Source organism: Vombatus ursinus, unplaced genomic scaffold (assembly GCF_900497805.2).
Source record: "Vombatus ursinus unplaced genomic scaffold, bare-nosed wombat genome assembly UNPS02000577.1, whole genome shotgun sequence".
NCBI classification, from domain to species: Eukaryota; Metazoa; Chordata; class Mammalia; order Diprotodontia; family Vombatidae; genus Vombatus; species Vombatus ursinus.
Window position 1 is genome coordinate 24,639,245 of NW_020940355.1, and position 14,757 is coordinate 24,654,001.

A 14,757-nucleotide genomic window follows, 5' to 3' on the forward strand; every position below is an offset into this window, starting at 1 on the left:
CCCTGCAAGGCTATGAGGTTTTCCTTCCTGAATTCAGCTGCAGAATTATTAGATGCAAATATATTTAAGATGGATACATTCTCATTTTTATGGATTCTATGAGCATATCTTTATCTATTTCTAGTTTGAATTCAGCTTTGTCTGATTAATGCCACTTGTTTTTCATGATTTAACAGTAATAAAAAACAACCCTAGCTCACATCCAAGCAGAATTTTAAGGCGTACAAAGTGCTTTTCTCATAACAACCTTGTGAGAATAACACCATCATCCCCATTTTTACAGGTGAGGAATCCTAGGAAACAGAAAGCAAAATGACCTCTTCTGGGTCATGTGGCCAACAAATATCTAAAGAAAGACTCATTATCAAGGCAAGCTTTGGCTCAAACTTTTATTTGTCAATTACTTTTATACACTTTAATATTGCAAACTAAATGTCAATTACTGCTATTACAGTTATTGTTAATTTTTTTTAATTTATTGATATCTTTCTGGATCAAATGTTTGATCCAGCAAAGTATTCTGATTTTCAATCCTTTCTGTAATTTTTTTGCTTTTGGAGAGGACTGGATAGAGGAATTTAACCTATCTGTATCTATCATTATTAAGTCTTAGATTTGCATTTTCTTCAGCCATTATATATCTGAAGGGAATATATATCGTCTCAATCTTATTATTTCTGTTATTCAGAATTATCTGAACTTTTCTTGATAGCATTACTTTTTCTTCCATTAATAACCACACAGGCTACATTAACTTGGTCTTCCTCTTTACTGAAGATTGGAGTTTTATTTTGGATCACTTCCCCTCATCCCCTTCCCTGCTTAGTTTTCCCCCTTCCAGTGAATAATTTAGTCAATAAAATGACTCAACACCTCTTTAACAGTTGGGGTTTTTAGTTGTTTTTAAATGATCTTATCTTTTTTTTGCTACAATCTTCTTATTTGAAGACTTCCTGTAAGTGCTGTATCTTTCTGTAAATTTTTCAAAGTCTATTTTCTTTTCAAATAGGCATCTCCTGTCTTCATAAAACATGTGGAGTTTTGCTAAGTAGATAATTCTGGGGTCACAGCCCATTGACCTTCCAGTTTATGCTACCTTCCCTAACCTTCCTTGAAAAATCCATTTTGATACGAATTGTCCTTTGGTGAGTGAACTCTTCATTTCTGGCAACATGAAGTAATTCTTCTTGTTTTGTAGTACAGGAATTTATCTATGATGGACAATAGTAATACCTCCTAACTAAGCTCCCTGCTTTAATAAGGATCTCCCATCTTCTTTTCTTTACAGTATTGCCGAAATGATATTCCTAAAGTGCATTCCTAAAGTTCCTGCTCAAAAACTTCCAGAGGAGACTCCCTCTGGCCTCCAAGATAAAATATAAATTCCTTTATTCGGAGTATAATGTCCTTTACCATGTGGCTCCAGACTACCTTTCTATGCTTGTTGAGAATTATTCCCTTTTATTCCTACTATAATCTGGCCTAACTGGCCTTCCTGCTGTTTCCCTCCACATTCTATCTCTCATCTCCATTCCTTTGTCCATCCCTGGAATACACTGCCCTCTTAACTCCATATCCTGGAATCTCTAGCTCCCTTCAAAGCCCAGTTCAAGTACCACTCATCCAAGGGGCCTATTCTAATCCCCCTGTTTCTAATGTCCCCCACCCCATTACTCTGTACATATCATTATATATTTATTTTTCTGTGCATATAGTTCCCTACTCCTCCAATAGAATGTATTTTCTTTGAGGGTAGGGGATTTTTTTTGGTGGTTGTTTTTATATCTCCTCTCCGCCCCCTCCCTCCCACCTACACATAGTAGAGATTTAATAATTACTTGACTGGCTGATGTGTTTAGGCCTGTTTAGTGATTTTTAAAAACAAATATAAGACTTTAAACTTATCCCTACTAAATTTCACCAATGAAATTCAACAAATGTTTATTAAATGGCTATTATTTGTAGTACCACAGAGACAAAGTCAAAACAAAATTGCTCCTACTTTCAGAAAGCTTTCATTATACCAAGTGGATATAACATATAAACAGATAAATACAAAAATTTGAGAGAGAGAGCAATTTGGGGGTGGGGAGAATTAGGCAAGTTTTCATAGAAGTGGCACCTAAGCTGAATCCAGAAGCTAGGAATTTTAGCAGCAGAGGAGTGAAGGGAGTATGTTACAGGTATGGAGGACCCTGAAGGTGGAATATTGACTCCTGGCAATAGTTTAAGTGAAACATAGTGTATATAAAGGCAAATATGATGTAAATTGAGCAAGCTGAGCTTATTAGAATCATTTCCATCTGTCCAGTGATTTGATTGGACTTGAACTGTCCAGTTAATTATTTATGTTAATTAGCCCTTTGGGCTTTGTGTCATCTGTCAGTTTGATAAGTCTGCCATCTGTAACTTCATCAGAGTCACTGATGAAAAGTTACCCAGCACAAACCCAAGAACATATATCTGAGGCATCCCACCAGAGACTTCTCTCCAAAGCAATTACTCTTTTGTTCTAGTCATCAATTCATTTCCAAAGATACTTACATGTACCAAGTCCATTCATGTTAATAAACCAGCCCACATCTCTCCATCTTGTCAACAAAGACAGATGACACATGTTGAAATCCAGTTCTATCATGTCTATAGCATTCCCTTGATCTACCAGACCAGTAACTCCATAAAAAAATGTTTTTAATTTAAAAAGGAAGTGAGATTCATTTGGCAAGTTCTGTTCTTATTGAAACCATGCTGGCTCCTTGTGATTATAACTCCCACTTCTAAAATACTCACAAACCATTGTTTTAATATGTTCTGTAATTTTACAAGGAATCAAAGTCAAGTTCAACAGCTTGTAATTTGTAGACTCCACCCTCTTTCCAGTTTTGAAAACTGGGACATTTGTACTGCAAAAACTGGAGAAGGCCTCCCATTTCCCGTGATTTATCAAAGACTACTCTGCCAATCCTTTTCAATATCCCAGTATATGTAATTCAACTAAACCAGAATTTCTTAAGTTGGTTAAGATTTCAGGGCATCTATTAACTTGGATGAGGAAATATATATATGTATATATTTTCACTAACCTCTCTCTATATAAATATATTTCTATTTTCACTTACCTCTATTGAAATTTATCATTTCCTTCCATAGTGAATGTAGGTTACAAACCACAGAAGTATTAGGCTTCATCAGACTGCCAAAGGGATCCAAGACACAAAATAAAACCAAAAAGTTAAGAACTCATGACCTAGAACCTATTGCCAATAGGATAAAATATCAACTTCTTGGCATGCATTTAGTGCCCTTCACATTATTTCCTTTCAAGTACTCTATGCTCTAGTCAAGGGAAACAATTGGCTATTCCCAATGTTTGCTCTGCTCTCTCCTGTCTCTGTGCATCTGCAAAGGTCATCTGCCTTGCATGAAATGGACTCCTGCCTAATCTCTGCCACTTTGAATCTCTGTCATCCTTTAGGGGGTCAGCTCAGGTACCATCATTTATTTCCATGAAGGCTTTTCTTATCTTTATTCTCCCACTCCCCTTGAAATCTCTCCCTCTGATTTTCCTGTAGAACTTTGCCTGGTTCTTTCAACCTTCTGACTCTTTGTTATACTCAAGGAGAAGCAATATAGTGATATGGATAGAGCTGGCCTTGGAGCCAGGAAGTTCTTGGTTCAGATTTTACTTCTGATACATACTATGTGAATGTGGGCACCGAAATTCTTAGTGTCCTAGGATTCTCCCTAATAAAATGCAGAGAAGTGACTGCACTGCATTGGTAGAAGGAGTTCCCTAGATCAATGAAGTCACAGGCCCATTTCCTATTATACTAACATGAGTACATTAAAGGGATAGGAGGAATATCATAGAAAAATGACCTGATTTGGAATCAGGAACATGTGATATAATGAATAGTGTTAGGATTAAAATTAGGACAATGAGGTTTCAAACCATGAGAAAATCACATTCTTTCTCAGCCTCAGCATCCTCATCTGTAAAATGGTATTAATAATGCTCAGATCACTGACCCCATACAGTTTGTAATGAGGATCTAATAAGATAATGTATGAACCTTAAAGTGACATATAAATATTAGTTATGTCACATCCCTTCCAGATGTGGAAGACTTGAGGACGGAGACTATGTCATTTTTCATCTTTGCATCTCCTGTATCCAGGACTTTTTTCCTTTTCACTAAGGTGGGGTTTCAGCCTGTCATTTTCTTAAGGTATGGAGCCCTCAGTGTGGAAACTCCTTCTGGTGACTGTGTGTTGGCAACTCATCAAAAACTTACCTGGGTTTAAAAATCTGCCTGGGACACAAAAAGAATGTATCAGAAGTAGGACTCTTCTTTACTCCAAAAAAGCTCTACCCAACGCTATTTCCCTTGCATTCTGTAGTCTCTAAAAAAAAAAAAAAGTCTGTTAAATAATCAAGTTTGTCAAACAAGCATTTATTAAGTGCTTATGTGCTTGATATACTTTATATATGCATATGGAAATATCATAGCTTGTGCAACCACTAACAGGCAATTCAATTTAACAAATGTATTAAGCGGCTGATGTTGCTGGGGGATACAAGGAGAAAGATGAAACAGTCTCTACCTTCATGGAAACTGTATTCTCTTTGGAGGACACATATATTCAAGTAAATGATATGTATAATACTTATATACAAAGTATATATCAAGACTGAGGGAATGCCTATAACTAGGGGTGGGGTAGGGGGAGAATCAGAATGCCCTTTATATGGGATCTTTTGAACTACAAGCTCGACCTTAAAGCTGAGTTATTATTTCTCCATACCCTCTCATTTTCTACTCACAAAACACTGGTAAGGAGGTAGGTGTCACCCACATTTTATAGTTATAGACGCAAGGAGAGGGGAGACTAGTTCAAAGTGGTCAATGGTGACTCAAAGATCAATTGTGAGGTCTGCTTGCTCTACTGCTCTACCCACCCGGCCCTGGAAAAGAACCGAAGCTGGCCATTTCCCCTCCCTCCCCACAACTGGAGCTCTGGAGCCTCACCTCTTCTCTCCAGATTTAAAACATACACCCTTCACACCCCCACACACTGATCCAGTTTTCCACACTCTGCTCCTCAGGGTTCTGGCTCAGCTTTCTCTACCCTACAAGGTGAAAGGAACACCCCAATAACCAGGTGTCATACCCTAGCACCTGCAAAGGCCTCCTCTTCCGCCTCTGCTTAGGAAATCGAGCCACCAGTTGTCCTTCCAACCCCGAGTCATACTCCCCACCCCCTCCCCGAAGGACGTCTGACTTAGACGGGAGGCCGGGAGGATGGTCACCTATGCTTCCCCACCCGGTTCACTTCGGGCTTTTCTTCCAACCTGTCCCCTCGCCCCCACCCACGAGGCAGCTCATGGATTTCTCTCCCCAGTGGCACCAAATCCCTGCTACGCGCAGCGCTCCACCCCTTCTGGGTCCTCAGCTGGGCCCAGAGCCCCGGACAGGGGCAGGCAGGAGGAAGTGGGAATGGAAAGGGGTGGGGGAAGAGGAGACTTTCGGGGAAGCAGGAAGGACCACGTTTCCACCGGGGTGTACGATTCCCGGCCCAGGGTGCCAGACTAGCCTCTTGGTTCCGAGAGGACGCTGAAGGAATTGGGGTTGGGGTCGAGTGCAGTGGGTGGCGGGGATCTACACAGACGGGTCCAGGCTATTAGTGGAGGAAGCTAGACAGGATGAGGAGGGACACCCCCAGGAGGAAGGGCGGTCAGGCAAGGCCCTTCACTGCAGTCACCCGCAGCCCACGCCTAGCTCGAGACCCCTCCCATCAGTGCAGCCCAGGTTGCACGCAGATACACACCCCTCTCCCCAATTCGTGTGCCCCAATGGCCAAAGCGATGCCCCAACTCCTTTATTTCTTTCTCTGCGTCCCCGGCTCCCCATTCGGCCCCACCCCTCGCCTTTCCCCGGTGCCCGGGACAATGCAGCACCCGGACCCGCCCTGCGCCGAGAGGGGCTCGCAATCGCCTCCCGGGCTAGCGCATTACCTCACCGAGGCAGCCGGGGCGGGTGGTGCGCAGAGGCGGAGAGGGAGAACCGAGGCTGGCTGGCGGCTACCGTGTGAATGAAGGGGGCGGGGCACAGGCGTGCTTTCTCCGCCCCCCCATATAAAATGCTCCACTTGGGGCTCGGCCGCTCTCAGCTGCAGCCTCGGGATCAGGAAAGCTAGTGCATCGGCACGAGCTTGGGCCGACTGGGGAAACGAACAATCACTGTCGCAAGCAGGCACCATGCGGGAGATCGTGCACATCCAGGCTGGCCAGTGCGGCAACCAGATAGGAGCCAAGGTGAGGCATGTGGCGGTCAGGAAGTGGGTGCTGGGTGGCTCTGCGGGCTGGGAAAGGACGGGCCAGTAAGAACTGCCAGCCACTTGGGGTTTGTGCATTCCTTCACGCTGATGGTCTGGCCCCTCTCAACCTGCGCCTTAATTCCCCTGAATCAGAGCTCGAGCTTAAAAAAAAGAATAAAAACCCCAAGCCTATTTAAACCCCTTTGTATTTTCTTCCGTGGCCATCTGATGACGTACGGACATAGGCTTGTGCGTAATTTTATCTAAGGGCTAGTTCAGTTGGAATATTTACCCAGTGACATGTTAAGCTCATGTAATTCATATGTACATATTCTGGTATATATGTGTATGCTTGTGCACGCATGTATGAATTCCATTTAAAAAAAACTCATGCATTCAGACACTGAGTGGCAAATATGGTTTATGATTAAGGTTTAAGATTAATATTAATTAAAGATTAAGGGTTCACATAATAAAAAGATATTTTAGACAAATTCCCTAACTCAATATGGGTGCGTTGTCGATCCTTCCAAAGACTAAGCTTGGATCATCCTTCTAAGGTAATGTAATTATTATAATCATGCCTGTGAATTAACAAGGGGAGTGGTGTTATAGCTTGGCATGAGTGTATGTCTCTGGCAAAGATGTGGTCTCTCTCCAAACCGCCATATTGCTCACCCTCAGCCTCACCCCTTTCCTGCTGTGAATTTACAATAGATTCAACAATCTTCTTGAAGAAAACACTAAATTGTCTCAGAGCTCACCTCCTCCCCCGCCCCAGCCTCCTGCCTGCCCTTCCCCCATGCACTCGCTCTATGTGAATGGTGTTTAAACCAGTATGTAGGTCAGTGGCATAAAAATCATGTTTCTTGGATGAATTGGGTGGGGTTTGGTACCAAGATCATTGATCATTGGAACTGTCAGAACTTGAACCTTGGGCCTCAGGCTGCTTTAGGTCAAACCAAGGCTGTTTTATCAATAGGCAATGCCGTTGATACTGTTCATTTCTGACTCTATCCAAAGTAGCATTAGCCTTCACTGTTAGACTGTCTTGTCATTCCTTTCCTCAAAATGGAATTGATGAATTCACTGCTGCTTCTTCCATGCTATAACATGGCCGAAGCTCTGCAGCTATCCAGGCACCACAACAGCTTTGCTTGCTGGTGGTGGTAGAAATGCCCTATTTTGTGCTTGCTTGTCTTTTTCTTGGAATAGTGTCTTTAGCTATCTGACCAGAGTGGCCACTGTTCCAGGAAGGTGGTAGGAAAAAGAAAAAAGAGGCCATCTTTAGTGACATTGAAATGTCTTTCATACCCTCTTAACTCACTACTCACTAAAAATCTGTTTCAGTTTTGGGAGGTCATCAGTGATGAACATGGCATTGACCCCACTGGCAGTTACCATGGAGACAGTGACCTGCAGCTAGAGAGAATCAACGTGTACTACAATGAAGCGGCTGGTAACTATTTTTGTATCTTTTTTTTTTTTTAATTTTTCCATACTATGGCTAATGAACAACATAGAAATGAAACATAAATGAAAGATGTGTTAATTGAATCATGATGAGTGTTGCTGCTGAGGAGGCACTTTTAAATCCTGTAAATGTCATATAGCTGACAAGGTTACATAGATTTATTATTTGGGGATGATTTTTCTTAAGCAGAAAAAAATAATCCTACCAATTTTTTTTTCTCTGCATGCTAGAATTTTCTCCAGTCAAGACTGATGAGGAAACTGCATTGAGCACTGTCTCCTCTGGTGACTAAAAAATTGACTACAGATCTAACAAGGGCTTTGGTTCCTTTTACAGGTAACAAATATGTACCTCGGGCGATCCTGGTGGATTTGGAGCCTGGCACAATGGACTCAGTCAGATCTGGACCATTTGGCCAGATCTTTAGGCCAGATAACTTCGTTTTTGGTATGTAATCATAAATTGGAACTAGTTAAATGATTCACTGTCTTTCTTACAGCCAAGCTGAGGTGTGACACATCAGCTCACAGACCTAACCACTCCTTCACTAGATTTCATCCAGCCTGTGGGGTAACATTGCTTTGGTTGCTGTCTCTACTAACCAAGGAAGAATTTCCACTCCTACTCCCATTGAGTTGCAGAAGCTAACACTAGAGTAAAATCTTTACAGGCTTATAGGCAAAAAAAAAATGGCTAAAGGCCAGTAAACATTGATTAATTAGCTAGCTGGCATTTCAGAGTCAGTGATAACATAAAACAGTTGTTTTACCTACTGTCTGCCTTTCTCCCTTTTTGTGAATTGTTCTCCCCTCCATAAAGTTAGAGTCCCTATTTTATAATTGACTTGAACCTTTTTCTCTGTCAAAAAAAATCCAGTAGGTACTTTTTGGGGTGTCTCAGTTCACACCACCACCACTACCACCACCCACAGACATATAAAACTAAGGATTCCCACCTCTGATCTAAAGAATTATTAATCAGAAAATCTGTATCTTTGAAATTAGTACCATATTTTTCAATATAGTCAAAATTGGAGAACTGAAAATGCCCCTTTCAAGAATATTTCAACATCTAATTTGGCCTTTTTCTCCTTCCCCTTCCCCTTCCAGGCCAGAGTGGTGCAGGAAATAACTGGGCAAAAGGCCACTACACAGAAGGAGCAGAATTAGTAGATTCTGTCCTGGATGTAGTAAGGAAGGAGTCAGAAAGCTGTGACTGTCTCCAGGGCTTCCAGCTGACCCATTCCCTGGGAGGTGGTACTGGGTCTGGAATGGGAACCCTGCTCATCAGCAAGATCAGGGAAGAGTACCCAGACAGAATCATGAATACCTTCAGTGTGATGCCCTCCCCCAAAGTATCAGACACTGTAGTTGAGCCCTACAATGCCACCCTATCTGTCCACCAGTTGGTGGAGAACACAGATGAGACCTATTCCATTGACAATGAAGCTCTCTATGACATTTGCTTCAGAACCCTGAAGCTGACCACACCCACTTATGGAGACCTCAACCACTTGGTCTCTGCCACCATGAGTGGAGTCACCACCTGTCTGCGGTTCCCAGGTCAGCTGAATGCTGATCTCCGCAAACTGGCAGTGAACATGGTGCCATTCCCCCGCCTGCACTTCTTCATGCCAGGCTTTGCCCCTCTGACCAGCCGTGGCAGCCAGCAGTACCGGGCTCTGACGGTGCCTGAACTCACCCAGCAGATGTTCGATTCTAAGAACATGATGGCTGCCTGTGACCCCCGCCACGGCCGCTACCTGACTGTGGCCGCCATCTTCAGGGGCCGCATGTCCATGAAAGAGGTGGATGAGCAGATGCTCAATGTGCAGAACAAAAACAGCAGCTACTTTGTGGAGTGGATCCCCAACAACGTGAAGACAGCCGTGTGTGACATTCCACCCCGGGGCCTCAAGATGTCTGCCACCTTCATTGGCAATAGCACAGCCATCCAGGAGCTGTTCAAGCGCATTTCAGAGCAGTTCACGGCCATGTTCCGTCGTAAGGCTTTCTTGCACTGGTACACGGGTGAAGGCATGGATGAGATGGAGTTCACTGAAGCAGAGAGCAACATGAATGACCTGGTGTCTGAATATCAGCAGTACCAAGATGCCACTGCTGATGAACAAGGGGAATTTGAGGAGGAAGAAGGGGAGGATGAGGCTTAGGGACATCTGAATACATTATGCATCTTAAATGGACTGTATACTATTGTGCTTACGCATGGTCTTTCTACTTGTATACTATATGGTGCTCAGTTTTGCCACTGTCAGAAGTTAATTGTTGGTGTAATAATGTGGAACACTTTAAAATTATGGTAATATCTATGTTAAAATACCTATACTCATAAAAGGCATGTACCTAAAGCCTCGTCTTGACTATTCTTTATAATTTTATAATTCACTTTTCCTTAATTCACATGTTTAAAATAAATGAGCAGGACTCTTACAATCTTTGGCTACCTTCAAGGCTCAACTGGGTACCACCTCTTAGAGGAAGTTTTTCCTGATACTCCCTGTTGTTAATGCCCTCCCCAACCCCAAATTACCTTGTATGTATTTTGTATTTACTTACTTTTCCCTGTGGACATGTATTCTCCCTTACATCCCTCCCTCTTTCTTCAGTCCCTCGAGTCCATCTCATAAAACTACTACTTAAGTGCTGTATAGTACCATTGGCAGGTTCAGTTATGTCCTGCTCTGTCCAGGACTGGAATGGGGCACATAAACTTGCTGTTGGACCATGTGGGTCAGAGAAGAGGCAGGGAGTGAATGCCGAGGTCATTAGCAGAGCTCCTGAGCCTGCTTTTACTAGGAGAAAAAAAGCAAGTTTCCAGCCTGGATTTCCTCAGAGATCATTAGGAACTCAGATGAAAAGAAGGAGTGGGTTGAATTGTCAGATGGTTCCTCCCTGTAATTGGTGATGAGACTTACTTAGACATAACACAGTTTGGCTTGGGACGGGAATCATAGGATCAAAGATGCAAGCTGACAGGCATCTCAAGCTATGCCTCACATTTTATTTTATTTATTTATTTATTTATTTATTTTTGGTGAGGCAACTGGGGTTAAATGACTTGCCCAGGGTCACACAGCAAGTGAGTAATACGTGTTTGAGGCCGGATTTGATATCAGTTCTTCCTGACTCCAAAACCAGTGCTCTATCCACTGCACCACCTAACTGCCCCAATCCTTACATTTTACAGATAAGGAAACTGAGGCCCAGAGAGTGACATGCCTATGGTCTTACACAGCTAGCTACTACACTTGCCTATAATCATAAAAGGGCATCTAAAGCCTTGCCTTTATACAATTTATCATCTTATAATTCATTTCTTTATTCACATTTTTAAATACATACATGGAACTTAAGGAAATCGTGGAAGCAATAAAAGAGTATACTAGTAACAGCCTTCTTGCCCCTTATGTAACAAAAATCATGATTCCTTTTTTTAAAACCTGTGAGCCTATCAAAATTGACCTGGAAGAGTAGTGAGTTCTAGATTGGGACAGAGGAAACTGCCTTGATTTCATGTTATAATTTGCCTTATTAATAAGCTGAATAAGTGACTGTTAACTAGTTGCTTATTATTCTAAATTTCTTTTACCTTAAAGTGGGACAATATATTCTTTTCCTCTCTGAGGGCCCTTGTGATTATAAATAAAGCAACAGGAAATGTGCTATCTGCTTTTAAAAGAAAGATACAGCATAATTTCAAGATTTTTAAAAATTTTGTTTAGTAATATACCAGACATGAAAAACAAATGGCCCAATCTACAGCAATTTATTTAGAACTAAAGGAATTTTACAGGAAGAAACGGAGAATTTGGAAGGGGTTGACAATTTATCAGTAAGAAATTTCATTAGTAAGATTTACTTTTTGGGAATGGGGTAGCTATTACTACAAAATTAAGGTGCTCTCATAAACATGATTGATCCTGATAATTCTTATTTTTTCTAAAAGAAAAGCAATTTACAATATGATTTAAAGATGGCCGTATGTGAAAACCAGAAAGATTTTGGCCACTTTTTTTTTTTCACTGTAGGAAGTCTTCTACTAGTTTGTTGAATTCATCTGCAAAGCGCAAATGCAGGTTGTGCTTGCCTTCTGGCATCAGATGTAACCTAAAAGAAGAAAATAGTGAATATCAAAAAATAAATATTAGCAGTTTAAAAAAAAAATCCATAAAGCCAAGATCTCATCCTAACCTCTACTCTGAAAGAACCAGGATTTGATTATTTTGATTGGTACAGGTATTCTTTCTATCAGAGCAAACTGCATTTTCTTAAGCCCTGAATATGCCTTTTCAGCTTTTGAAATTCCTTTACATTCTTAGTCTTCATAAGTTTCCCATAAATATTCTACTTAATGTGTTTCCTCTTATTCTGTTCAGAGATGAATTGGACTGGATGGCTTATGGCATCCCTTTCAATTCTAAGACTATTCGATCCTGTTTGTAAATAGTATTTGGGGGTACCAATGTTAACCTTAACAGGTTTGTCTATTGTTTCATTCTGTTGACTGGCCTATCTCTGCTATCATTCACATCCTTAGAGGCAGCATGGTATAATGGATATACAATCAAGAATTGGGTTTGAATCTCGGCTTTACCAACTAGTCTGATGTCACAACATCGCACTTTGGAGTTCAACATCCTTATCTATAAAATGAGGTTTTGCTAAATGAATTCTAAAGAACCTTCAGACTGTTGGTCGTTTAACAGGAGAGAAAGGATACCATGCCACTTCTTATATGCAAGTCTTGGTTGGTAACATGCTGCGACCTGCTCACACCCACCATACATCTTTTCATTGCCCTTTGGGTGGTTTGTAATTTTAATTCTTTTGCAACTATCGTGAAATGGCTAATGAGCCCATAAAATACTGTAGTCAAACCCACTGACCCATTGAGTAGAGGAGAAACTGTTATTGTACAATAATAATAAATAGCAGGGGTTCTTAATTGTATTTTTTTTAATGTCATGAACACTACCAGACTGGTTAAGCCTATGGAATCCCCAAGAATAATGTTTTTAAACATAAAATATGTAGAATTACAAAGGAAACCAGTTACAATGTTATAGTTATCATTTTTTTTTTAAGTTCACAGACTCCAGGTTAAGAAATTTTGATGTATGGTGAAAAAAATAATACTTTCATTTATATTAGCTTTTCAGTGGATGCAGAATAACTTGAAATAACTAGAAATACAGTGTGGGTAACAAGCTCTTGAAAGTATACTTAGTAAGATGGCTGTTAGTGCGTCCCCCTAATATGAGTATTATACAAAGTAAACATTGTATTTGTTATGCATCATCAAGCAAAGGAATTTTTTGGCCATAAAATTGATTGGAAGGAAAGAAATGACTAAAGGGGAACTATGGTGACTTCTCTAAGGCTAGATGAGAGTTTGTGCAGTTGATTCTTCAAATAAATGGATATTTAAGGTCAACTAATGAATGGCTTCTACTGCTAAAGGAGGGGAAAGTTGGAGTCAGGACTTAGAAGCTTCTTAGCTCCTACTAAAAGGCTGAAAGTTCTAAGTCACGCTATCCTCCTTTGGTCAAAAAACACTTACAATCTTAGCATCACAATCTTGGAGTTGGAAGGGATAAAAGAGACCATCCTACTCTCTGTCTCTCATCCTGAAATCTCACCTCACTCCTTTGAAAGATGTCTAGCCTGCCCATCCTTAACCTTTGCTTCTATATTCATTGCCCCTATGTACTCACATCTCAGTCTTTTAACATGTATTCCTGCAAACTGCTTTCTCCAATGTTGCCAGCAATCGCTTAAACGTGAAATCCTTTTCTATGTCCTTGTTCTGTTTTACCCCTCAGCAGTTTAGGACTCTGGCCAACTCTCCCTCCTCTCAGATTAGATTCTCTCTTATCCCTTGTTATCTGTAAAATGAGAGGATTGGTCTAGATGGCCTATGAGCTCCCTTCAAATACTAGAGCTGTGATCCTATGATTGGTGATACTGCTCTCTACCTGTTCTCTTCCTACGGTCAGACCTTTTCTCATTGTCTTTTACCAAGTCAACATCAACTGTCTCCTGCCCATTAAATATGGGTGACCCTCAACGAGCTCTCCTGTGCTCTCTTCTCTTCCTCTACCAGTGCTTCTTAAACTGTGGGTTGTGACCCTGTAAGGGGTTGCAAAAAATCTGGCAACAGTAAAAGGTTTCTGAATGCACAACCACCAAATATTAATTCAAAATCAAATGCGTAATGAATCTGAGGTATGTCTGGCAGTGCTTGCCCATGTTGCTTCATGTAACTTCACTGCAGCCTTGGTTGTAAACATAAAGCATGCGCACTTTTGCACTATGCAATGTCCTCACACCATGCAACGCCAAGGAATGTTGCCAAAACGCTAAAAGAGGTCGGGAGTGGAAAAAGTTTAAGAAGCCCTGCACTAGACTCCCTCAGTGATCTCATCAACTCCAATGGGGTTTGATTAGCTTATCTATACAGATGACTTCCAAACTACAGATCCAGACTTATTCTCTATTTAACTCTCATTGCCAGTTACCTACTGGATGGACATTTACCTGGGTATTTCATTGGCAGGTCAAATTAATCATGTCCAAAATGGAACTCATATTTGCCTCAAACCCTCTCCTCTAAATCTTTTTCCCATCACACAGACTGACAACTTCAGAAATGAGGGCCAGAAAATTTCAATCTGTAATAAAAGTCACTGAGAATTCCAAGCATGATTAATCAATTTATTAAAGAGTTCAAAGGTCCCTAATAATTGGGTCCAAGATCTTCCTTACCTTGGGTTCTAGCTACTTTTATACACTTGGGAGAGCACTAAAAATAGAAGGTGTTACAATTCACTGACTGGTCAAGTCCAGAAGTGGGAAATCTTATAGTTGGCTAAGGAAAATGTCCATCAATCATAACCACTTTGTCACCAGGCCTTTCACAGGCCATAAGACCTTCCAAAGTCATCA

The 14,757-nt window shown here is 41.1% G+C and overlaps 2 protein-coding genes and 1 long non-coding RNA gene across 5 annotated transcripts in view; 1 reads left to right on the top strand and 2 right to left on the bottom strand.

The window, feature by feature from the left end:
• The window catches only part of LOC114026964, a 29,343-nt gene extending 23,237 nt beyond the window's left edge, over positions 1 to 6,106 (bottom strand). Inside the window, exons 1-3 of one of the 3 annotated variants that reach the window (XR_003567196.1) lie at positions 6,022 to 6,106; positions 4,296 to 4,404; positions 3,120 to 3,193 (exon numbers count right to left, since the gene is read on the bottom strand). This is a non-coding gene — a long non-coding RNA (uncharacterized LOC114026964). Of the gene's footprint in view, positions 1 to 3,119; positions 3,194 to 4,295; positions 4,405 to 5,172; positions 5,255 to 6,016 lie in introns of those variants that run through there. The other 2 variants (XR_003567191.1, XR_003567193.1) reach the window with 2 other exon arrangements.
• Positions 6,107 to 6,167: 61 nt separating this feature from the next.
• Positions 6,168 to 10,160, top strand: TUBB2A (tubulin beta 2A class IIa). Its single transcript, XM_027840685.1, has 4 exons — positions 6,168 to 6,316; positions 7,669 to 7,777; positions 8,129 to 8,239; positions 8,902 to 10,160. The coding sequence occupies exons 1-4, from the start codon at positions 6,260 to 6,262 to the stop codon at positions 9,960 to 9,962; spliced, it is 1,338 nt and encodes a 445-aa protein (XP_027696486.1). The 5' UTR covers positions 6,168 to 6,259; the 3' UTR covers positions 9,963 to 10,160.
• A 1,401-nt stretch (positions 10,161 to 11,561) lies between these two features.
• The window catches only part of BPHL (biphenyl hydrolase like), a 57,026-nt gene continuing 53,830 nt past the window's right edge, over positions 11,562 to 14,757 (bottom strand). Inside the window, exon 7 of the mRNA XM_027846569.1 lies at positions 11,562 to 11,919. Within this exon, the coding sequence (XP_027702370.1) occupies positions 11,832 to 11,919 (88 nt within the window). The 3' untranslated portion in view covers positions 11,562 to 11,831. The remainder of the gene's footprint in view (positions 11,920 to 14,757) is intronic.